Here is a 24,345-nt window from a genome sequence, read left to right on the forward strand (position 1 = left end):
GCAGTCCCAAGAAGTTCCTTGTGGAGTGAATGTTCATCAGTGATCAAAACAGTACTTGTAAAGAGCTCCAATGTTTACATTCTTTTTGCACTGACCAAGCTGAAACAATTCTATAACAGAGTCTGTATTCTGTGAGGACTCTTCACACATAACCTATTTAAATTGCGCTTGCTAGTCTCACTTCCTTGCTATATCAGGCAGGGGTGGAGACCGTCAAATCTAGGGGGCCAAATGTAGCCCCCTTTCTATTTGGTCCTTGAGAATTTCCCCTGGCCACACATTCTCCCTCAAGGCCTCATTCCCCGAGTGCTTTTGCCTGGATGGAATGTGTTCCTGAACTGAGTTAATCCTCTGCTCACTTTTGCCTGAGGCTGTGCCCAATTTTGTCCCCAGTGGCATGTGGTGTTTGGAAAGTTGCCCATGAAAAAATGTGGACCTTGGTCTGGAATAAGTTCTACAAGCTTGCTATACGTGTACATTGTAACCTATAAAGAAGCCAATGTGGCAGGACTTATACTGTATTAGACATAGGCAAACTCGGCCCGCCAGATGTTTTGGGACTACAACTCCCATCATCCCTGACCACTGGTCCTGTTAGCTAGGGATGATGAGAGTTGTAGTCCCAAAACATCTGGAGGGCCGATTTTGCCTATGCCTGATGTACAGTGGTACCTTGGGTTAAGAACTTAATTCGTTCTGGAGGTCCGTTCTTAACCTGAAGCACTACTTTAGCTAATGGGGTCTCCTGCTGCTGCTGCCGCGCCGCTGCCATGCAATTTCTGTTTTCATTCTGAAGCAAAGTTCTTAACCCAAGGTACTATTTCTGGGTTAGCGGAGTCTGTAACCTGAAGCGTATGTAACCTGAAGCGTGTGTAACCCGAGGTACCACTGTATATGCATACGGAAGAGGGTCAGCCCTTCCAGCAGAAGCTAGTGTGGTAGGAGCTGTGGAACCAATCCAGTTCACTTCTACGCTATGTGTAATGTGGGGCAGGGACATCTTTTCCTTCATCTCAACCCACAAAATGTATTGGGTCAACCTTGCATGCACAGAATCCCTTGTGACCTAAGCACATAAGGAGTAGGGATAGACACAGCCCTGATCTCTTCCCTCACCCCCTGCCCCCACAATTATTTCACATGTTCTTGGGTGGAACAATATCAGTTTTAAAGAAGTTATGTAGTGGTCCAAATTCTAACAAATGTCAAAATAAATGGCAAAGGGGAAGGGGAATAGAAAGAGCAGATAGAGAGAGCTACCGCGCTCAAGTCCTAGTTATGTGGTTCCTGTGGGCACCTGATTCGCCACTTTGAGAACAATACTAGACTAGATGTGCCTCTGGTCTGATCCAGCAGAGTTCTTAGACATTCACATGTAAAGCCCTGGCATGTACATGGGGATGACGGTGGAAACAGGTGCAAAGCGGGGTTGCAGATCAGAAGAGGGCAGTGGCTTCAAAAATAAGGTTGAGAAGATGAAAAGGGGGGTTAATAGTAGCTTAGTGGGAAGCGAGGGGATTAATGTGGGGAGAGTGGCAGAGGAGTTGGTGAGCAAGCCGGCAGAGCCTTTTGCCAAGGCATGCCAGTGGCAGAATCATTTCAACATGCATACACTCTGTATAGTTATAGTTACCTCCGTAAAGGAGCATTTTCCTCAATATCTTCTAAAGTCTCCAGTGAAGACCTTTGGGAAATCAACCGACGTCTGTGAAGGGGAAAAAAGAACAATTAAATACTAAAACCATAGACAATTTATTGCCCCAACCTTGACAAATAATAACACACTTTAAAAAACAAAACAGAGCTGAACTGGGCTAATTTAAAATAACAATATAGAATAAAACTTTTCTGCTTCTTAGTTTCCTTCACACTTCTCTTCACCATAAACAAGGCTGTCATGCAAGAGAAGTTATATTGCAAGATCTCAAATGATCTCGGGCAAATATTCACTACTTCAAACCCCCCGTTTGATCTAAGTGTTTTAAACTTAAACACTTGTTGCCCAGATTTCAGTCTGTAGATCTGTATATGCGCAGTAAAAAGGTAAAGGGACCTCTGACCATTAGGTCCAGTCGCGGATGACTCTGGGGTTGCGGCGCTCATCTCGCTTTATTGGCCGAGGGAGCCAGCGTACAGCTTCCGGGTCATGTGGCCAGCATGACTAAGCCGCTTCTGGCGAACCAGAGCTGCGCACAGAAACGCCGTTTATCTTCCCGCCGGAGCGGTACCTATTTATCTACTTGCACTTTGACATGCTTTCGAACTGCTAGGTTGGCAGGAGCAGGAAAGGGACTGAGCAACGGGAGCTCACCCCGTCGTGGGACCTTCTGATCGGCAAGTCCTAGGCTCTGTGGTTTAACCCACAGCACCACCCGCATCCGTATATGCACAGTACATGCCATATAAAAACCAGTTCTCCTGTCTTCAGGCTTTTCAAACTGCTACTGAGGTTTTTCCTATGCAACCTGCATAGGGGGCAACCTGCAGCCCAGGGGTCAAATGTGGCCCCTGACATCATTTTCTGTGGAATCCAATGTCTTCTTAAACTTTCATCTGAGTTTCTTCCTTCCTTCCTCTTTGTTTCCTCCTTGTTTGTCCTGGTTTTTAAGATCATAAGATCAGGATCATAAGATCCTGGATCAGGCCAACCATCCTTCTAGTCCAGCATTCTCTTCTCACAACTGCCAACCAGATGTCTGTGGGAAGGCTGCAAACAGACCCGAGTACAACAGTACCCTTCCCACTTGCAGAATTATTTACACCAGGAAACAAGATGCCCTTTTCTGTTGTGTGAGAAAAAAATATTTCCCTTTACGACTCTGGAATCTCAAACTCAGCAGCAACTTGCAGCCCTGGGGCCCAATTATGACCCCTTGCAGGTTGCCAGGTGAAAGAGCTGTCAATCACTATCTTCAGCTCAGATTGCTCACCTTCCTGCTCCCTATATGTCCTCTCTGCTTTCTCTGCAGAGAGGAAGGTGGCCACATCACAGAGGAGACAAGAAGAAAGGGAAGGGGAAGCTGTGGTGGCGAGGGTGAGGGGACATGAATGAAAGGAAGTAAGATCTTCCTTGGAAACGAGGCCTGCTGCCCCTATGACTCAATATTTTTTAAGCATACATACTTCAATAATTTGAGGGGGGAAATGCAGCAAGATAAAATCAATTCTAGAAAAAAATGAGTATCATACAATGAACATACAATAGATAGTATCAGATTGCATAATCAAAACAAAACAAGAACTATAATCAGATTGCCTAGGAGGGAAGTTGGAGAGACTTAGAAGTTTGTTATCTCTTGCAGAAGAATCAAGAGGTATTACCACATTTCAGATAGCATGAATAGCTTCCTGTTAACAGGGTTATACAAATAAGACTACACTAATTATTAGATATTTATATACACACAAATACACATGCACAGAAATACAGCTAATGCCATCTCTTCCATTATCTGCATTAGTGATTTGATTTGTTTACAGCTAACTTGGAATCTCTGGAACATTATTCTATTTTATCTCTTCCTGGTACTGAGGATTTTCTGTTATGTTCTTAAACTTCTTTATTCTTTTGTTTTGGTAACTGCTTTGGGGATCTTTGTTAGAGCTGAAAGAAGGTTTGTAAATATTTAAAACCACAATACATTCATGGAAGAGTAACAATAAATAAACCATTAAAATTTTAGAATGCACATGCCCCAAAAGTTGAGGGGGAATAATGACATCTTGTACACCTATTGTGTTGTTCAAAATCATAGCCTGCCAGCTACAACATGTATATCAATTCTTTGCCAATGCAAATTCACCTGTGATGTCATTTGAATTGGATTTGTAATGTTTAAAAACAAAAACAGAATTGGATTCATACACTTCCCTGTATTTTGTTGTGGCACTAACCTTGTGTTTAGGGTTTTAAATGAATGAACACACACACACACACACACACACACACAAATTAAGAACATCTAGTGCTAATTTTATTCTGATGTAAGATTTCTTACTAAAGATCTTAGTCACTGGCTATACTAGCTCACTGGAAGGACAGATCCTGAAGCTGAGGCTCCAATACTTTGGCCACCTCATGAGATGAGAAGGCTCCCTGGAAAAGACCCTGATGTTGGGAAAAGATTGAGGGCACAAGGAGAAGGGGACGACAGAGGATGAGATGGTTGGACAGTGTTCTTGAAGCTACTAACGTGAGTTTGACCAAACTGCGGGAGGCAGTGGAAGACAGGAGTGCCTGGAGTGCTCTGGTCCATGGGATCATGAAGAGTCGGACACGACTAAACAACTAAACAACAACAATGCTAGCTGGGGCTAATGGGAGTTGGGATCCAAAAATATCTGGAGGGCATTGTGTTGGCTACCCCTGGTGTAAGATGAAGCCTGCCAAATTCAGACACAGTCCAATGGGACGTTCTAATGGGAACAGCACAAGAATTCATTTCAGCAGGACTTACACAGAAACATTTTCTTAGGGGCTGTTTCACAGTGATCAATGTGTATGTTTAAAATTGAAGAAAGCCAGGCTGGTCTTGGTTTACTGCACGGATGAGGAACCTTTTGCTTTCCAGATGTTGCTGAACTAGAACTCCTATCATCCTTGGCCATCGGCCATGCTTGCTAGGGTTAATGGGAGTTGAAGTCCATCTGGTTCCTCACTTTAGTGGATAGCTAGCCTGCAGAAGTGTTGTGGGAAGCTCAACATCTTTTTTGTTTTTAAATAAAGCAGGTTTAACAGACGTTCTGAAGAAGATATCAAAAGACCTGCTCTTATTTCATGACTACAGTAACTGTGCATTAATCATGCAGCTCCATCTAGAGCAATTTATTTCTGGATGCATTTAGCCTTTGGCTCATCCCCTTGTTGGCTTAGAAGAATATATTATTCTTTTATACAAGTGAGCTTCTCATCCAGCATTTCATACTGTCTCTCCACCTATAAGCATACAAATGCATCTTCCCCAAAGGATGATGTCATTGAATTTTTAACCTGAGGTCTATTTTTAGTGCGATGCTTTTGAGCTCTAAAAAAATTCTTCAGTGACCTAGCAACTGATGAAAACTGTGATAGTAGAGAAAGAGCTCCCAAAATACATGAAATTAAGACTCCCTGGCAGTCAAATGGTTTCATCCCCTTCCCATGCTAACAGCCTTCTCTCCTCACTTGGTTGGTGAGGAAAATTAACATTTTTTACCCTCTCTGCAAACAGAATAGTCTATCTCTCTCTCTCTCTTTCTCATTATGGTGGTGAGGACAAGAAAATACAAGGCAGCACAGTGTGACAATACAAACATGAATGGTAGTGGAAAGGCCCCCTCAGCAGAACTCCTCTTTGGCTCAACAAAATTAACTGCCATGAATTATGTTTTGTTGGCTTATGGTTTGTTTGGAGGAACAGGATGGGTTTTATTCTTCTGGTCTGTTCATAGCATTTGATTTTGTTTATTTTTTTGTTTTTGTTTTCAATGAGTGCTTCCCAGAAAAGTGCCGCAGAAATATTTAATTAATAATAATAATTTAATGTATTTATTTATTACAGTGGTACCTCGGGTTAAGTACTTAATTCGTTCCGGAGGTCCGTTCTTAACCTGAAACTGTTCTTAACCTGAAGCACCACTTTAGCTAATGGGGCCTCCTGCTGCTAATGTGCCGCTGGAGCATGATTTCTGTTCTCATCCTGAAGCAAAGTTCTTAACCCGAGGTACTATTTCTGGATTAGCAGAGTCTGTAACCTGAAGCATATGTACCGGTAACCCGAGGTACCACTGCATTTATATTTTAAAAGTCAATCTGCTATATGCAATACTATTCAACACAGTGTTTTTAATGCATGTTTTCCATGTCTCAGCCACTGGTGTGACCAAAAAGGGGCAGCTGCTGAAGAGGTGGAAAATTAAGGCTGACATTTGTTTTTACAACTTGCTGCATTCTGTTTACAGACACTTACTCACAGGGCCATTTTTCTCACACTCTGGAAATTCCTGTTTTCTTATATCATATCATGGATTGTTGTGCTCTTTGTAAATCAGAGCTTTTATTGCTTTTATTTTGAAAACTGCTGCTGTTTTATCCTAGATTATGTAACAGACTAACAGCATCATTCTAACCAAGGCTACTCAGAAGCAAGTCTTACTAAATTCAACTAAATTCAACGGGGGTTAGGTGGGATTAGAATATTAGCCTACTATACTGAAAAGCCAGAATGTGAAACAACATATCTTTTACTGCTGTTTTGCACTAAATAATCCACTAAATAAATCAACATTACAGCTAAGAGCCAGCAAGGCAAATTCCAATGAAATCTTGGATAAATGAGGTGATAAGTCACTGCCTCATACATAATGCTGTAAAAAGTAGGATTAACATTGACCCACCTCACAGAAATTGTGAGCTTCTGGGCCTGTCCACAATGGTAACAACAACAACTTGACAATCCAATGTGCACAACTAGTTGCCTACTAGCTCATGTGGTGCCACCTACCCTTCCGAATTCCTTCCTGTTATATTCTAGACAGTCGCTGTCCCTGTTGCCTTTTCAGCGTCTAGTGAAGACCTTCCTCTTTCAACAAACCTTTTAACTAGAGATCCTTACCCCACAGTCTGCATCTGTATTGGTTCCATTTTAATTGTTTTTTTAATATATGGAATTGGTTTTAAATGTTTGTCTTGAGTTGTATCCAGTGTAGCACTAAGTAACTGATTCCATTGCTGCACAGATTTACACTTGTGCCATGTTTACGGGGAAGACCCCAGAGTACGCAACAAAGAAAGAAGCCTCCTCTGTGAAGAGTGCAAAACACTGCTTGTATAGCCCTACCACATGCACACAAGACCAAATCCGTCAAAAAGTTAAGCAGCAGAAGATCTGCCAGCACATCAACGTGCTCCATTGTAGAGAAGGAATGGAGAACATCCCAAGAGTCACAATCCTCATGGAGATGTGAAAACACTAAAGAAAAGAGTTTTAGTGGCAGCCAAGATAGATCTACTCCATTTATCAGGAGTTAATTCCTCTTTAGCCATGACAGTGCAAGACTGTGCCACCAAAGTATCTAAAGTAGAAGCACAGATACAGCTGCACATGGAAGAACAACACCTTTCTTGCCCCTTTAATGTAATTAATTTTATATGTGAAAAAACTGCCGTTGTAAGCCACACACACTGGGGCGTAGATCTGACGCCTGCCTTCTGAACAGCATATTCCATGCCCTAGTCTCAAGCAGAAGAAACAGAAGCAAAGAAAAAAGGAGCACTTGTTCCAGTCAAATTAACTGCATTACATGAACTACACAAAAGGGCAAGAGGTTCATTAAAATGTGTCACAAAAACAACACTTCAAGGGCTCTTTCAACACATACATGGGAGCTTTGCTGCAAAGAAGAAAGAATGTTTGAACAATAAAAGCACTGTTTACTAGGATTATGCCTATAAAGCATAGTTTCATTGCTGCAGTTGCCATATCTCACTGAAGGAGTGATTCACTGGCAGCTCAGCCCAGCAGAAGTCGCAGAGTGTGCATCATTAACTGCAACTTTAAAAAATAAATAAATGCCCAGTGTTTTAAAAATGCCTACCAATGTGCTGCAAATTCTATTCTATCCTTTTCCCTTAATGACAAAACCAAAGTGTTTTATGCATTTTATTTTTGGGAATATAAAGTGAACAGTATTCACTGATTACCAGTGGTGTTTAGTCACCCATACGTGCCTTTAGTTTCACAAGAATTTTAACTGTTTCTACAAATCCTCAACTAAATAACTCACAACGTACGGTAAGTTACAAATAGCAAACCTCAGGTCTCCTCAGATGAGCAGCAGGATCCTCCAGCATATCTCCATTCTGCCAATTATCCCAGATCTGGACATCCTAACCCCAGGACTGGAACTGTCTGGTTACATTTCCCTCCTGCATCTGTCCCAGGGCCATAGGAGCAGAAGAGATGGTGAGTAAATAGCTTTGGACTCAGCAGCTCCAGGACCCAACTAACTGCACACAAGGCTACTCTGGAGGAGGAGAAGCACATGGGAAACACCTGCTAAGATCAGGGCCTGATCAAGAACCAGGAGGGTGTAGAGTCTCCAGATCCTTCTTAAGTGCCATGTCTGAGCTGCTTAATTGTTGAAGCAACAGCTCTTAATCCAATCTCCAGCCTGCCTGATCAGGGAAATGGACAAGCAGCTTGTGCCATTTGTGCCTTGTTAGCTACTGCAAGCACTAAACTTCTCAGCCTGCTCTACACAAAGCCAAGTATATGAAAATACTGCACTGTCTGGATCTTCAAAAATTGCTCACTCTACTCCTGCCAATATGCTCAAAGAAATGCTGCAGAGTTGTTCAGAAAGATTACCTAAGTAAGCATCAGGAAATGTCAACAGGGAGAAATGATTTCAAGTCAGTCACGTGCCTATAATTAGGCTACATTATTGAGAACAAGCTACAACATGGATGAAGATAAAGAAAGACTTCTATGAGAAAGGGACAAAGGATATGAACATTGATCCCTGTTTTGTTTTTAATCACTTGTTGACTATGCGCCAAATGAATCCTGCTATACAATGAACAGGACTTTCCATTCACTAGAAATGATAAATCAAACTACTTTGTCCTAAAGCAGTGTGATGTGATCAGGTTAACATGGAACAAAAGCTACCCTTGTCCTTTTATTTAAGTTTTGTTTTCTCTCCAGTGTTCTCAGATTAAATCACAAATTTTCCATATATATACACACACAATTGGCTTCATCTTGGATTGCTTTTTTTTTTTTAATGGTATGGTAGATAGCCACAGGCTACATTCACACTCCAATTTATTCTGTTTTACTGCCGTTACTGCTATTTTGCGCAATTTATTTGAGCTTTCAGTCGACGTAAAAGCAACTTCCGGAAAACTAATGGAATTTAGTGGAATATAGCACTTGTTTAATGCTTATTTCTGTGCTATTTGATTTCAGAAAAACTCTGCTTGCAGCTTCTGAAACTTGGAAAAATCGCATGAGGCCTTTGTGATGAGCTGTGGGGCGGCACAATGGCGCACGCCGCACTCCTGGCTCACACTTTTTTCTTTGTCTGATGAGGAAGTGTGTGCCAGTGTTTCAGCACAGAAAGTCATGCCAAGCAGGTAAAGCCTGGAAGAATGGCAGAAAGTAGAGGAAGAGGAACAGCATGGAGGGATGACATGTGTGAAGGACATTTATCACAACATGGCAGAATAGCATTTGAGATGTGGCGGAACAGGCAAGCACAGCGTAAGAGGAACTTTAGAAAGCAGGCTGGAAGCACAAGCTTTATAATCAGTTAAACTACGGTGGTACCTCGGGTTACAGATGCTTCAGGTTACAGATGCTTCAGGTTACAGACTCTGCTAACTCGGAAGTAGTACCTCGGGTTAAGAACTTTGCTTCAGGATGAGAACAGAAATCGTGCAGCAGTGGCGCAGCGGCAGCGGGAGGCCCCATTAGCTAAAGTGGTACCTCAGGTTAAGAACAGTTTCAGGTTAAGAATGGACCTCCAGAACGAATTAAGTTCTTAACCCGAGGTACCACTGTAATGCAATAAATTCCACGTGTGAATGAAGCCAACAGTCTGACTGTCCAGTAGGGGTAAGCAAGGATCCCCTTTGACAACCAGCAAAGCAAGCTATTGTAAATTAGGAGAGAGCTGGTCCTTTTCTTCTCACATTAAGTCATTTTATGCTCACATTAAGTCACACTTGGCCAACACAGCTGTAAGCTCCTGTTGCTCAAGAGCCTATACTGTAAGCTTAGTTGGTATATCTGCACATGTGCACATTGCTACCACTTTTATGAAAGGTCGTATGAAAAAACTGTCCCAATGCAATTTCTGTTTGTCTCGTTCCAAGTCAAAAAATTGAAGCGCACCCTGACCCCAGCTATCTACCAGCACGCTATTGCTCCCTGAGCTATTCAGGACAACACAACTGTATCTTCCAAAATCTGGTGCTGTGGCAAGATGTTAGCACCCAGTATTACAGATATTGAGTCATGGGATGAGGAGCTCACAGAGCTGTTATCACATAGGCACAAGGACCAGTGGAAGTTCCACTTCAGCCTGCTATAATGAGGATAGTTTGACCAGCGCTTAGTACGATTTCCACAAGACTCTTTTAAGTCCTAGCCTTGAAAAACATAAGAAAATATCTCCTACCACACATTTAAAAAGTGCTTTGTTACTGCAGAACTGTTTACAAGGATGCTGGCACTGGCCTTTCATGCCAACATGAAAGCATCTTTCACTGAAAGATAATCCATAAAGAAAGCTGAACTTTTCAAAGAGATCTGAGTAGAAACGAAGAGGGAAAAGGTCACTTTTAAGAATTATACATTTGTTTTTGTCCTTTGAAGCAGACAAAGATGCTGGTAGCTACTTCCAGGCCCCCCCCCCCCAACTGCAGTGGGTATTATATATTCACTATATAAATGAGTTCCACCTCCTATTTCTGCTTTTAACAGAAGAGATTCAACTTTGTGCCTTTTAAAGACAACAACAACAACAACAACAACAACAACAACAACAACAACACTGAAAATAAAGCTGAAATGGCAATGGTGTTCACATCATTCCACCAGTGCAAGATGGATTCATTGTACAAAGACAGCAAAAGTGCATTTGGTTCATTCCTTCTTCCTACTTGTACATACACTTCTGTTTAATCCTCTTCAAAGTTTTAAGACAATTCTGTAAAATACAGCTTTGTAGTGCTATAATCCTGAACAGTTTTTTCACTGGTATCAGTTAGAATTTTGCAAGGACTTCCAGAAGGACTTACAAGGACTTCCAGAAAATAAAACTTGAGTTATGACCACTAAAACGTCTCAAGTGCTACAAACATAGAGCACTTATTTATTTTTTTTATAGACCACTTTTCACTTATATAGGCATAAAGCACAAAACCTCCTAGAAAACTGTAAGCCACTGTACACAGCTATAGCTCACAGGCAGGATGTAAAGACTTTCCTGTGACTATTGTGATGCGGAGAGGGGATACTATGAAAAGAAAACAGAATTGCTGTACAGAAATAAGGAAGAAGATTGGGTTAACAAAATGAAACCACTATTCCAGTGATCCCCATTGAAGAACTTGAAGAAAAGTAGGCGGAGAGAGATCTCTTACACCTCGACATATTCCTCAATGTGTTCTGATTCAAAACAGTAGATACTGGGAATGATGAGAAGGATGCATTTTTTTAGCCTACCTCAAAGTAAATGTACTCACCTTTTGCATTCTCAGGTTTATGTATGTCATTTGAGATTAAGGACACTGCAAAGGACTAGCTGTTCCCTGTTCTCCTAGTTATTACCAATAAATGAAAGACTGCTGGACTGGATCCAGCCAATATCTGTTCATTACCAACTTAAGTCTTGATACGAACCACTAGGTTTAAATGACTACAGACGCTTAGTGTTGTCTGATTACACAGGCATTATCTGGTTAAACATATGGGACCCAAATACTCCCTTATTTTGTTAACTTAAGTAGATATGTTTTTTGAAAAAGAATATGAAAGCACACCACAACAATCTCATCTGGTGAGTGAAGTCATCCTTATACTGACTTCTCAGGACTAATTCTAGTCATTATAATTTGATTTATACACATTACTAATGTAATGTATGTTCAAAGGCAGGCTGGACAGTGGTAAAATCATCTTATTACATGTTGGCGAGGAATAAGCAATGATTACTCTCTACAATTATACTGACATAGCAATGACAGTGTTTACATCATTGTTTGGATGAGATTCCGTTTCTAAATTGGGAACAGAGCATCTCAAAACAATCCTGCATCGTTATGTGTAGGTAGATCTGAGGTTTCCAAAATGAGCCTGCTAATCTATGAAAGAAATAAGTATATTTAAACCTACTATCAACAAGCTTGATTTGGAGATCAACAGCCCCTGAACTTGATTCAGCCTAGAGTTTGCATACACAACCGAGGAACAACCCTGAGGCTGCAGTGAGTTCAAAGTGAGATTGACTTGGGGCAAAGGAGTGGGGAAGTGATCACAAGCTCCCTCACTTCAGCCACACTGAAGTTCATCAAAAGCCAAGCAAATATGGAAACAACAGCAGGATTATTCCATCTTGAAAACCGATTTCACGGTTTCAGAAAATTCAGACAATAATATAGTGAAGGATTAACATAGACCCCTCTCTCCCACCATGTAGATAGCCTCTATAATCAAGTGAGTCTTCCACATGAACAGTTGCAGCCCCTCTGGGCTGCTCCCAACAGAATAATAAAAACACAATAAAACATCAAACATTAAAAACTTCCCTAAACAAGACTGCCTTCAGATGTCTTCTAAAAGTCAGGTAGTTGTTTATTTCCTTGACATCTGATGGGAGGGGGTTCCACAGGACGGGCACGACTACCGAGAAGGCCCTCTGCCTGGTTCCCTGTAACCTCACTTTTCGCAGTGAGGGAACCACCAAGAAGATCCTTGGAGCTGGACCGCAGTGTCCAGGCTGAATGATGGGGGTGGAGACGCTCCTTCAGGTATACAGTGGTACCTTGGTTTACGAACTTAATCCGTTCCGGAAGTCTGTTCTTAAACCAAAGCGTTCTTAAACCAAGGCATGCTTTCCCATAGCAGCGGGGTACTCAATTTACAAATGGAACACGCTCAACAGAAAGCGGAACATGTTCTGCTACCAAGGCAAAGTTCACAAACCAAAACACCTACTTCCGGGTTTGCAGCATTCTTAATCCACGTTGTTCATAAACTAAGCTGTTCTTAAACTAAGGTACCACTGTAAAGAGGCCCAATGTGTATTATTCTACCCTTCATCACTGCCCATATGTTTTGAGGAAGAGAAATAATGTGAAATGAGCATCTACGTGATTGGGTCCATAAAGTGAGGCCTACTTCTCACTGAAGGCTATTTGCATGATGAGGAGCAAAGGGTCATATTGCTCATTCAAATTATTTCAATACTGCCCCTGTGAACATATGACTGGGGGTGAAATGTAGATTCAGAGTTGGCCTGATGTTAGATCTGCCAGCTTATTAATTCATGTAACTGTCAGCACCCTTCTTGCATTGGTGGGGAAAGATTTTTACTTATTTTTATTCCAAAATGTAAGCCATTCTACATTCAAAAAAGTACCTAAGCAGCATACAGAAACAGAATATAAAATATAATGCAGAGCACAAAAAAGTATTAAAACGTATTTGCGTGTGTGGACAGGGGGTCAGTTTGGATCAGCTTGCTTTTGTTTTATTATGTATTTTGTGTTCTCAGTTTTGTATTTTCATGTTGTGAACCACCCCTATGATCTTTGGATGAAGGGTGGTATACAAATTTAATAAATAAAAAATAAAATCATAATGAAAATTTGAAGAAATAAACTAAATTGGAAAGCCATGGTAGAAGGCTTCCTTCACTTCTAAGGGAAGAGAAATCCAGGGAAAGCATGATGTTAATAGTGCTCACAGAAATGATTTCCACAAATAGGACATGCAAGTAGATTACTCACAACATTTTGCACAAGTTAACTGGCAGATAGCGCAGCCTAACTAGCTGTCTATTTATTATGGCCAAGACCAACAGTAACAAGTGTGGTCCCTTTTCCTTTTATGCATGTTGTAATATAATTTTCAGGTTTTGGTAGCCATCTGCAGAGATCAGAACACATCTCCAGATGCAGCTAGTAGCTTTTACTGTGTGATCATCTCAGTGTTGACAACAACCCCCATAATCTTAATAGTTAAAAAATCCTGGGATATTTTGTCTTGACAGACCATCCTAACTGATAATCATGCATTTGCTCCCTCAATTTCTCTGTGCACTGATAAGCAATTCCCTTATCAGTGGATGCATATCTAGTCCTTCAGTTTATGAGACTCAGCAGAACTTTCCAACAAGCCGAAGCCTTAGAACCTCTCTGCACAAATGAACATTAGACTGAAAGGAATGTTTAAGCTGTATGGTCTTAATTCATACAATGTTCTGTTTGTTTTCCTTTCCTTTCTCCCATTAATAGGTTTCTTTTTATTTGCTCCCTAGATTCATAGATGTGCTTTCCCTTCCTGAAAGAGGGATACAAATAAAGATTTGGCTCACTCCCATCCCTCTTAATGTCTTTACAAGGTTTGCCTTCCTCAGGCAGCAAATTGTGAATTACACTGAGTCGGAGTATTATCAACCCTGAAGCACCCCACTAAAGAAAAAATCTATACTTGGCAACTTCATTGCTGCCACAATATGCAATGAATTATGTGCGATTATAGTCCCTGAAATGCTTCCTGACTAAATGGACCTAAACTTGTATTTTTGTTTTACAAAACTAGACTGACAAAAGAAAGCATAAAATGTGGATGATAAAAGTTTTCAAGGGACATGTACTTCAATCTTTTGGAAGATAGCAACGCATGTTTTTATTTTTGACATTTTTTATTGTTAAATCTCGTCAAGTTGTTTTATGGGGAAGTGATCTGTAAATAAAATAAACAAATAAATAAATACAGAATTTCCCACTAACATTTACCCAGAAAATTTCCAAACCAGCACTATGCTTTCTGTACCTACTAAATTTGGGAGGCTGCCAATGCTGGGGTGGAAACAGCAGATAGATACAGTGGCTGGTGCTACATGTTATGACTATGTGTACAGGCCATTTTCAACAGATTCCACATGCTGTTTGGAATGTGTACACCCATAACTCAAGATAAATTTCTGCTAATGCAATGTGGTTACTTAACCATTACAGATTGTTTATTTCTCATTCAGGGAGAAATTCTAAATTAATACTGTTTCAGAATGACAGCAAAGTGAAAAAGAAGATGAAGTTGAGAAGACATGGATATGGAAAGATTTTTAAAAATTGCCTCTGGAGGTTCCTAGAAATATGCACAAACTGGTATAGTGGAGTTCCGTATGATTTGGTTTAACCTAACTAAGGTCTTTAACTGTGATGGTTAAGGTTTCAGAGGCCTGGTAGCAAATATGCTTTGCATTATGTGATCTCACTGCTTTGCATGTTTCAGGCATTTCTTATTTAACTTATTCAGCCTTACCCTCAACAGGTTATAGTCTCGACCATGATGGTAAACCCATGCCTTGATTAAAAAACACATGCACACAGAAAAGTAAGTCATTCAGTCTTGTGAGTTCCCAGATGTAGTCTGACATTGGTATAGTACAGGAAAAGAGTTACCACATCACTGAGAACTAGGGCTACAATGCCTGAAGATTTGTAGGATTGTACAATTTAACTATTATAGTTGTCTCTCCTGGATCTTCTACCATTGGATGATCCCCTGTTGCAAGAGCAAGACTCCCCTCTTTCCAATTTCTCTACACCATGCATAATTTTATATACCTCTATTATGCCCCCCTGCCCTTACCTACCTATTTTCTAAAGAAAAATCCTTAAACACTATAGGGCACTGGTCTTCAGCTGATGGGTGAGGAGACCCACTTCTGGGTTACAGCCTGGTCTAAGGTGAGTCACAACAGCAGACCATCACAAAAAGATATCACTTAAAAATTAAAGGAACAGGTCCCCAAATGCATGTTTGGGTTAAAGGTGGACCGTGGTCTGAAAAAAATGGAAGGCTGCAGTTATAGGGGACTTGCTCCACTGCCCTGATCAATCTGATTGCTCTTTTCTGCAGATGTTTGCTTAACTTTGAAAGTAAATATCACTGATTTCAATGGAACTTGTTCCCAAGGAAGTGTGAACAACTGCAACCTGACAGCCAGGTTGGAAATCTGGACTGTCATGCCCTGTCTTGATGATGGTCTGGGCTAAGAGTCCTCTTCGCATCCCACCCTGAGCCTTAAAGAGATGAGGCAAATCTCAACCACAGCAAGAGCATAGGAGAAAAGTTGCCTGTGTCTAACTCCTTCTCTTCATCCTACTGCCCAATAGTCAGGGTAGGTGGGTAGGAGGGGGAGATGATATCAATTAAGATGGGGGGGGTGGAGAATAGAGAAAGAGAGAGCAGCAGTAATATCTTTATTAACATGGTGCCTAATTAAATCAGGGACACTTTTTAAAAATGCATGGAAATGATTAATCAAAAGCTGCAGCCCTAATTTAAAGTCTTTTCAGATAAATTATTAACATGGTGGCATTCATGGAAGGAAAGCTTTTACAGATAAAAAAACCACACAGAAGTACACGTGTGAAGTACAGGGCCCTCCATTTCAGATTCATTAACAGCCAACAAAAAACCAGGAACAGGAGTAGAAAACATAATCTGAAAACCAAGAGAGAATATAAAGAATTTACTAAATGGCACACCATTAAAATATGAGAGGCCTGAGAGATTCAAACTATTCACCGTCAGATACCTCTTTCTTAAATTAGAGAGAAAACAGGCACTTCCAAAAAAAAGGAACATGTCCCTTTTGCAATGACAAAAAACTATAAAAACTATTGCTAAAGAATATTTCTCAGACAGACCATGGCAATCAATAGAGTGCTGGGACAAAGATGTACTTGAAATCCTAGGTGTATGGAAGCAAGCAGAAAAACATTTATTTGTTTCCATCCATTCTAGGCAGTGTTCAAAACTCCCATTGAGCTCTGAGCACAGTAGTGCACCTAAGATTTCAGATTAAAACTGCAGAGTGAAAAGAGGACCTATTTCTGCCTCCTTACTTCCAGCTACTCTCTGAAAACTGGAGAAGAGACCCTCTTAAGAATATTAGGGCAGTGGGCAGAATGACTAGACCATGTGAAAAGCGAGTATAATATTTCATTTTCATTCATTTTCAGCTTTGTATTCTTGTTATTTAAAAAGTGCACATAGACATTCTGCTGTTGTGCCCATAACCTAAGTTTAAGTTGTCATTTAGCTCCTAGCTTTCGTATCTCAGTTTCTAACACTGATTCTAGGTTCCTAAGGGTAATAACATCTGGCTTGAAAACCTTTATTGATGAAACTCAGGTGTGCAAATAGTTGTGACTACTCAGTAGCAAGGGAAAGGCAGTCTGTATATACTCAAAAGCATCCCATGTTGCAGGGATGAGAAAGGTTCTAAAGGCAGGACTTCAGAATTAAGCTCTAGCAATGTCAGTGAAACAAATCATCTTAAACTCCACTAAAACCATCTAAATACACCCTGAATTTACAGTGAATTTACTGCAATTCCCCCCTCCTTTCTTATACACAAAAAACATCAACAGCTTTATTGGACGGGGGCTGTTTGCGTGTGTGTGTTGGGGGGGAGTAGGCTGGTAATTTTATTTCTTCTGAACACATGCACAACTCAAACCCAAACCACACTAATTAAATATAATCTAGTATGTTAAATATAATCCAGTATGTAATTACCTAAACTGCTAACACAAACAGAAAAGACAAGGAACTCTGATTATAGCTTTACAGCATATTCAGAAGCTTTGTGAAAACAAAAATGCACAGTGCACCAGGTCTTGCATGATGTGGCCGGTCACAAAAAGTGACTGTATTACTTTGCTGATAATGGATGGAACAGATCCTACCAAAGATATCAATTCTTTCAACTGGAAGTTCAAATTGCAGGAACATTACAAAAGCATACAGCGTAACAAATGACTGAAGAAAACCCGGACCCTTTTCTTTCAATTCTCCCCTTCTTCTAATCCTCACATGGCTTCTCTTTGATAATGTCTATCTAAAGGCTCACCTTGAGTTGCATTAATGTCTTTCGGCAAGCAATTTCAGGGCTGCACCTACTCATCCTGCCGATAAGGCTTGTCTGCCTACAAGGCACCGCTTCCACATTTATAAGGGGCAAAAGGTTGCCCCTGAGTTGAGTATTTCTTGGGTTTATGCCAAGAATGTGCATACTTAATTATTCATTTTATATTTAAATCACTCAGAAAATTCAAACACAGTAAATATAACTAGATAAAGTGAATAAGACTGAAAAATTAAGTTCATCAATCAATTTGACTCTCTGAAGAATGCAAAATTCTTGGTGGGGAATTTACTGCGAAAGTATTATAAAAGTGTTCAGTGGCCTACACTGGGGTAGTCACTTGAAACAGTCCCAAAAAGAGGAACTACATCCCCCACGAAATAGAATAAGATTTGTGTCACATGTGTATATGCTAATTATATGGGTGATATTGTTTTGCTTGTTTATTTTTTGTTATATATTCTGTGTTTGTTATGTACTGAAGTTCTCACCCTGGGCCAGCAGGGGGATACTGTAGATAGTTATGCAAATAAGGGATCGAAAGTGACGTTCAGCTTGCGTCGTGTAGGCGAGTCGGTTTGGCCAATCGTGGTTCCAGACGGGCAGTGGCAGTTGGTGAGAGCGAAACAGCTTTCCTTGGCGGACTGGAGTGAAGACTTGGACTTGTGAGTCGGTGAAGGGGGGGTGTCAGACGGAGCCGATCGGCAGACCTTAGCGATGTGGCCCCTTCCGGAACACTTCTGACAGATGGCATCTCTGAATTGACACTTGGCACGGGAATGGTGGCCTCCGCAGCCGGCACATTCTGATTGGCCCTTGGACTTCTTTTGGAACTTCCTGCGCTCCCACTTTGTCTGGTACACGTCATCGTCTTCACTGGAGGATGCCTCATCACTGCTGGCCTCTTCATGATGCACTGGAACTGGCTTCCTAGCAAGACGCGGGCTGCTGGCCTTGTGGATCTCCTGGGCGGAGCGTTCGGCAGCTTCCGAAGCCACGGCCTCCTCAATGACTTTCTGCAACGTGAGGTCTGGCTTGGCGAGGAGACGTCATTGCAGATGGATGTCCCGGACCCCACAGACGATTTGATCCATATGGGCTTCGTCTAAGTCTCGGAACTCGCAGTGCATTGCAGCCTGTCGGAGGGTGGCAGTGTAGTTGTTAACTGACTCCCCCTCTGCCTGGTTCCGGTGGCAGAACGCATGGCGGGCAGCAATCTTGGACGCGTAGTGGTTGCGGAGCTTCTCTTTAATCGTGTCCCACGGTGCTGCCTGGACTGCTACAGGCGCAACCAATGCTCAGGCCGTCTTGAACACCTCAGGCTGAGGAATAGGCCCCGCTTACGCTCCTGTGATACTTCCGTCAGCTCGTTGGCTTGGAGGTAACAGTTGAACCGAGCGAGGTAGGAGTCCCATGATTCAGAGGCTGGAGTAAACGGCGGTAGAGGCACAAGTGAAGCCATGATTCCGATGCCGATGTGGAGGCGATGGATGGAACACAGTGCTCTAGCCAGAACAGTGAGCTCTGAATTGGTTCTGTTCAGTGATTTCGCTCGGTGTTTCAGCTCAGTAATTCAGCTCCGCTCAGAGGGTGGCTGCATCTGGCTGTGCTCTGTTGTCCATCCATCCCATCCTCGTCACCAGCGTTAGGTTGTGGGTGAACATATCAGACGACACAGCGATTCTTCAAACAGCTCTTGTTTATTCACAGGCCAGGACAGAACTGAACTGAAGGGTTCAGTCAGCCTGCTTATATAGAGCTCCAGTACAATGTAACTGTAACAATTTTCTAAAACTATCCAATCACTAAACGTCACTTTCGATCCCTTATTTGCATAACTATCTACAGTATCCCCCTGCTGGCCCAGGGTGAGAACTTCAGTACATAACAGTGTTCTCATTTTGTATTTTTATGTTGTGAACGGCCACATTTATTTTTTGCTGTGTAGTTCTCAGTGCCTTACAGTAAATGCTCCTTTTAAGGGTTCCAAACTTAACTCTCCTCACTATACTCCATTCCATCACCCCTGTTTTCTATTTTTGTTTTCCAACTGATACTAAACAGCCAGTGACTACTGAGCATGCTCAGTCCTCATGGGCTTGTTTGTGGGTGGGTTTCCCCCACATATCTTTAAAATGTATTATTTAATACATTTGGGGTTCCCCAAATCATACTGACACCTCCCGCTTGTTTCACAGTAGCTCTGTTTTGGCCCATTTCAGTTGGTACTCAGCACCCTAGTTCACTATTAAAGGGAGTGATTAAATTCTTTGGAGTCTGATTTAAAAAACAAATAAAAAACAACTCCAAGTGGAAGGTGGTGCCATTTTAAAATAAACATTCCCACATCTCACATCAGAGACTTCTTTTAAGATGATGCCCACTTCATCATGTGCATGTTTTGCCTAAAAGCAAAGGAATGATCCTGTTTTCTTAAGAAGAATTGTTTTTATTCACATACAAATCCACACGGATTTAATCTACTGTATTCTAATTAATGACTAGAAAGTATGTTTACCATTTCATCACAGTCAACTGATCTGTAAAATACAGTAAATAAGAATGGCAAGGGCTCGTCTCTGCAGGTACACTGATTCTAAGAGCAACCTGACAGACAGCAAACAGGCCTCACCCTTCACTGATCTGAAGGCAACAACCTTTATTGTGAACTGGTCTACAATGCAAAACTTTCAGGGAAAGCATATCAACGCTTTATGCAAAGTATGAAATCCATTGTCTTCACTCCCTATTGGCATGTTATATTTATCTCGTGGCTTTAGAATTCAATAAATATTTCAGTCACCAAGAAATAAACTCTAGATGACACCTTGTTCCACAGTCTGCAACTGAAACATGTTGCTAAGGAAATGAGAAGTGGAGAAAGTTTTACTTGGTGTTTTGTTAGGATGTGGTGATTTTTAAAAAAAACTAATTTCATGCAGTTAAAGTGTAAGAACTTAATTTGTATTTTGTGTCTGGTTCTGGGTTAGGAATCTAAATAAAACAGATGTTTAAAAGGTTCACTATTTTGCGAAGATACCAATATCTAAAGTTAGTCCGCATATGCTTGAGTTCGGCCAAACAGAAGAAAATGTGAAGGGAAAACAAAAACTCAAGAGTCATTTACAATTTATATGTTTCACTTTGAAGTCTGTTGCTAGAATCACATGAGAACATGCTGAAGCCAAAGCAAACTAATATATCATCAGTATATTCTACTGGCATAGCTGGTTCTGTCAGGGGATTTCTCTATGAGCAGAAGGCTGTTCTCCCTCCATTTCCTATCCAAAAGTATGACTGTGAATGCTTCTTGCAGTCTAAGAATGACTAATTTGCATTATGCTTGGAAACTTCCAGTGCAGTGCAATCTTAAGCATACAGTATTTAAGCAGAAGTCAGTCCCGCACAGTTCTATGGGATTTTCTCACTTGTAAGTTTAGTAAGGATTTTCCTGCTTCGAAAAACGAAGCAACAATTAGATAAAACAATGCCAAGTGACATAAACATTCAAGTCTTGGAGAAATAGTGAAAGAAGTACCACTAAAGAAAAGAAAATTTATGTAGATGTCACACTTAAGATACCACTTTTCTTTAGAAGGTAGCAAGTTCCAAAACAAAGCATGTAAAGAAACCAATATCCATGATGCATGACTACAGCTGGTATTTAGCTGATAATGCCTGAAGGAAAATATGCCATATATCACTTTAGACATGGAATGACACCAGAGATAGTAAACACAGAAGCATAGTTACTGTCAATAAAAGAAACTACTGATGCTAGTCCAAAACAACAGGGAGTCATTTACAGAGAGTGAAATTCCCACAGTATAAATGATGCAATTTTGATTACAGGCACTGACGGCAGGGAAGTAGGCATGAAGCTGATATGCACTTTTCAACAGTAAAAGTACAACTGATGGCAGATTATTATTTTTAGTCCCTACAGATCAACAGTTAAGGTGGCAAAGTGTAAGCAGCAATAACCATTTGTGGCTGCTTTTGGTGGCTCTTCTGAAAAGCACACACGTCATTCCACTGATTTCACCGGCACAATGCCGAACAGAAGCCAGTATTTACAGCTAGACTAAATATTTGATGCCTTTCTGTAAACCGGGAACAAGGTCTGTTGCCCAAAGGAGTTAATAAATAAAGGCATCCTCACTATGACAAAGGAGAGAAGCCATAATAAAAAAAATGCACCTGTGCCACGTGAATTCCTATACAAGTGTACAATTACACATTAGAGGGAGATATAAATCTACCTTCATGTGCCTCTGTAACAACAGTGCTTGAATGGATGAGGGCCAATAAACTGAAGCTCGATCCAGATAAGGCAGAGATAGAGAATGGTTTGGCTACCTGGGTAAATAATGTTCAACCAATTATGGGTGGGGTTGCACTCCCTTTGAAGGTACAAGCTTGTAGATTCAGGAAGGCGGGTGTCTGCATCTATTACTGTCACTGGAGGTACAAGTGGCTGCTATGGCACAGAGCACCGTCTACCAGCTATCTGGATTTTGATAACCTGGCTTCAGTTGTCTATGCTAAGGCTTTTCAGACACTGCAGCTGGTGCAGAATTCAACGGCCTAATTCTAACAAGGTAGTCTAAATGTATAATACCAGTTCTGGCCCAGATGCGTTGACATCCGCTATTCAAAGTGCTGTTTTAGCTATAGAACCCTAAGCAGCTCAAGACTCCAGTACTTTACAGATCATCTCTTCCAGTATGAAGCTGTCCAGAACCTTAGGTTGTCATTGGAGGCCCTCCTCCTGCTCCCAGAAAAGGACTGTGGTTACAAAAATTTGGGAATGCTTTTTCCAGGGAGGTCCACCTGGTGCCAACATTACTGTATTTACAGTGACATGCCATGACTTTCCTTCACTCCGAGGCATTTGGTTGTTATTTTCTCTCTCCTTCTGCTTGATTATTTTTGTCAGTTCACTGTTTTAATAATTGGCATAGTGGTGCAGTTGGGGAAGGAGGGGTGGGAGTTAGTTTATGATCACTTCTAGTTTTTTTTACTCTGTGTTACTGCGTGCAATGTTTATATTTTACTAAATAAATAATAATAATGTTATGATAAGAACTGTAGCTTACTGACACTGTGTTGCCTTCTTATTCCTTGTACTCAGATCAGCCTGGACTGCTATCATGGCCCAGACACAATTATATGATTTCAATTGTAATGCTTGAATTGTCCTGCAGCAGCTGAATGCTTGCTCCACTGTTAATTGTTTTGTTAAGGTCTGATCATGTTCAAAGCATTTAGGGGAACGAGTTTGCTTAAAAACAATCAGCTATCCGTGCAGGGTTGTCATTTGAAGCCTGTTATTTATTCATCAATCCCTGCCTACAAGACAGCTTTTTTTAAAAAAAATCTTTTAAACAGGTAAACAGAATGCTTACACTTAAGCAAACATGCTGTAGCAGCTCCCTATTAACTAGAGATCAATGCTGGAGAATAGCAGAATGAGAGTGATGGGGCGGTGCATCAACTCATGAGTAATGCATGATAACAGCCGCAAATAAATGAAGGATTAAGATATCAGATTCAGAGACAGATCACAGTCAGAAGAAAATGCTGCTGATTAATAAATGCATGTACATTACTTTACATCAGGGATGGAGAACCTGTGACAACTCAGCTGTTATCAGGACATGCTGGCTGCAGGGCCACAGGTCCTGCTTTAGATTGTACTCCACCTCTTTTCCACCTCTACATTGCAGAGATGTTCACCCTACTTCTAATTATTTTTACTAAAATCCCCTGGAATGAAGAGGGTGTGCAAAGAAAAGGAATTTAGAGATCTCTGTGTAATATGCTAAAAAACCATTCTGACAGCTTATCAGAGGACAAAAGTGTGTGGGGGGGTGAGAATGAGGTTCCCCAAACAACCTCTTTTAGCATACAAAGGTTGGACAACATGGTCTCTTGCAACATGGAAGATGTTCTACTTGTCATCTGAAACCAGCTTCTTGAGCAGAAAAGAAAGGTGGGGCTTGTTATGGCTCTAGGTGTAACTTCAAAAATTGGAAAACAGGAGGAGGGGCTGTCCTTTGGTCATCTAGTTTTAGCATTTTAGCATGCCTTTAAAGGCATTTCGGAGCAGCACACAAGAAAATCTCACCCCTCCAGAACAACACACATTTCCCAAAGTATTTACTTAAAAGCACAAGCCTTCAAGCCAAAACAAGCTACACCAACGTGGATTACATTTCTAGCAGGGCTACCTAGAGGATGTTTTGCGGGTGTCCCTTGCTCTGAACTGGTGACAGTGAGATACTTATCCATCCTTGTGGAGTGACCGTAAGCCCCCAGTCCTTTCAGTGGTCTGTGGCTTGACTTAACAGTGCACTGCTGTTTACTCTTACTCAGACTAAGTTCCACTGTGTTCAATGGAGCTAACTCCCAGACACTTGTATATAGGATGTAGTATTGTTCATTTTTTAAAACTTGGGGCAGAAACCAACAGACTAAAGAGCCAACGTGAAATTCAGTTAAAAGCATAAAAGATCCCAAAACATCCAAGTGACTATCAACATCAAAAACCTTGCACTGAATGGAAAAGCTTTACAATGCTTCAAAAAGTCGCTCAGGGCAGTTTCAGGCTCTGACAAGTTGCTAGATGGAGAAAGTTCTAATGTGTTTTGGTAGAGCACACATATGGTATTTGTAAAAAGAGCATCC

General features: G+C 41.1%; 1 protein-coding gene across 2 annotated transcripts in view; it reads right to left on the reverse strand.

The window, feature by feature from the left end:
* CABLES1 (Cdk5 and Abl enzyme substrate 1) overlaps positions 1 to 24,345 on the reverse strand; it is a 51,956-nt gene that overhangs the window by 24,508 nt on the left and 3,103 nt on the right. For both annotated transcript variants that reach the window (XM_081013111.1, XM_081013110.1), the window contains exon 2: positions 1,634 to 1,705. In XM_081013111.1, the coding sequence (XP_080869237.1) occupies positions 1,634 to 1,705 (72 nt within the window). The remainder of the gene's footprint in view (positions 1 to 1,633; positions 1,706 to 24,345) is intronic.

The sequence above is a fragment of the Podarcis pityusensis genome (genome assembly GCF_964106645.2).
Source record: "Podarcis pityusensis genome assembly, chromosome: 7".
Lineage (NCBI taxonomy): Eukaryota > Metazoa > Chordata > Lepidosauria > Squamata > Lacertidae > Podarcis > Podarcis pityusensis.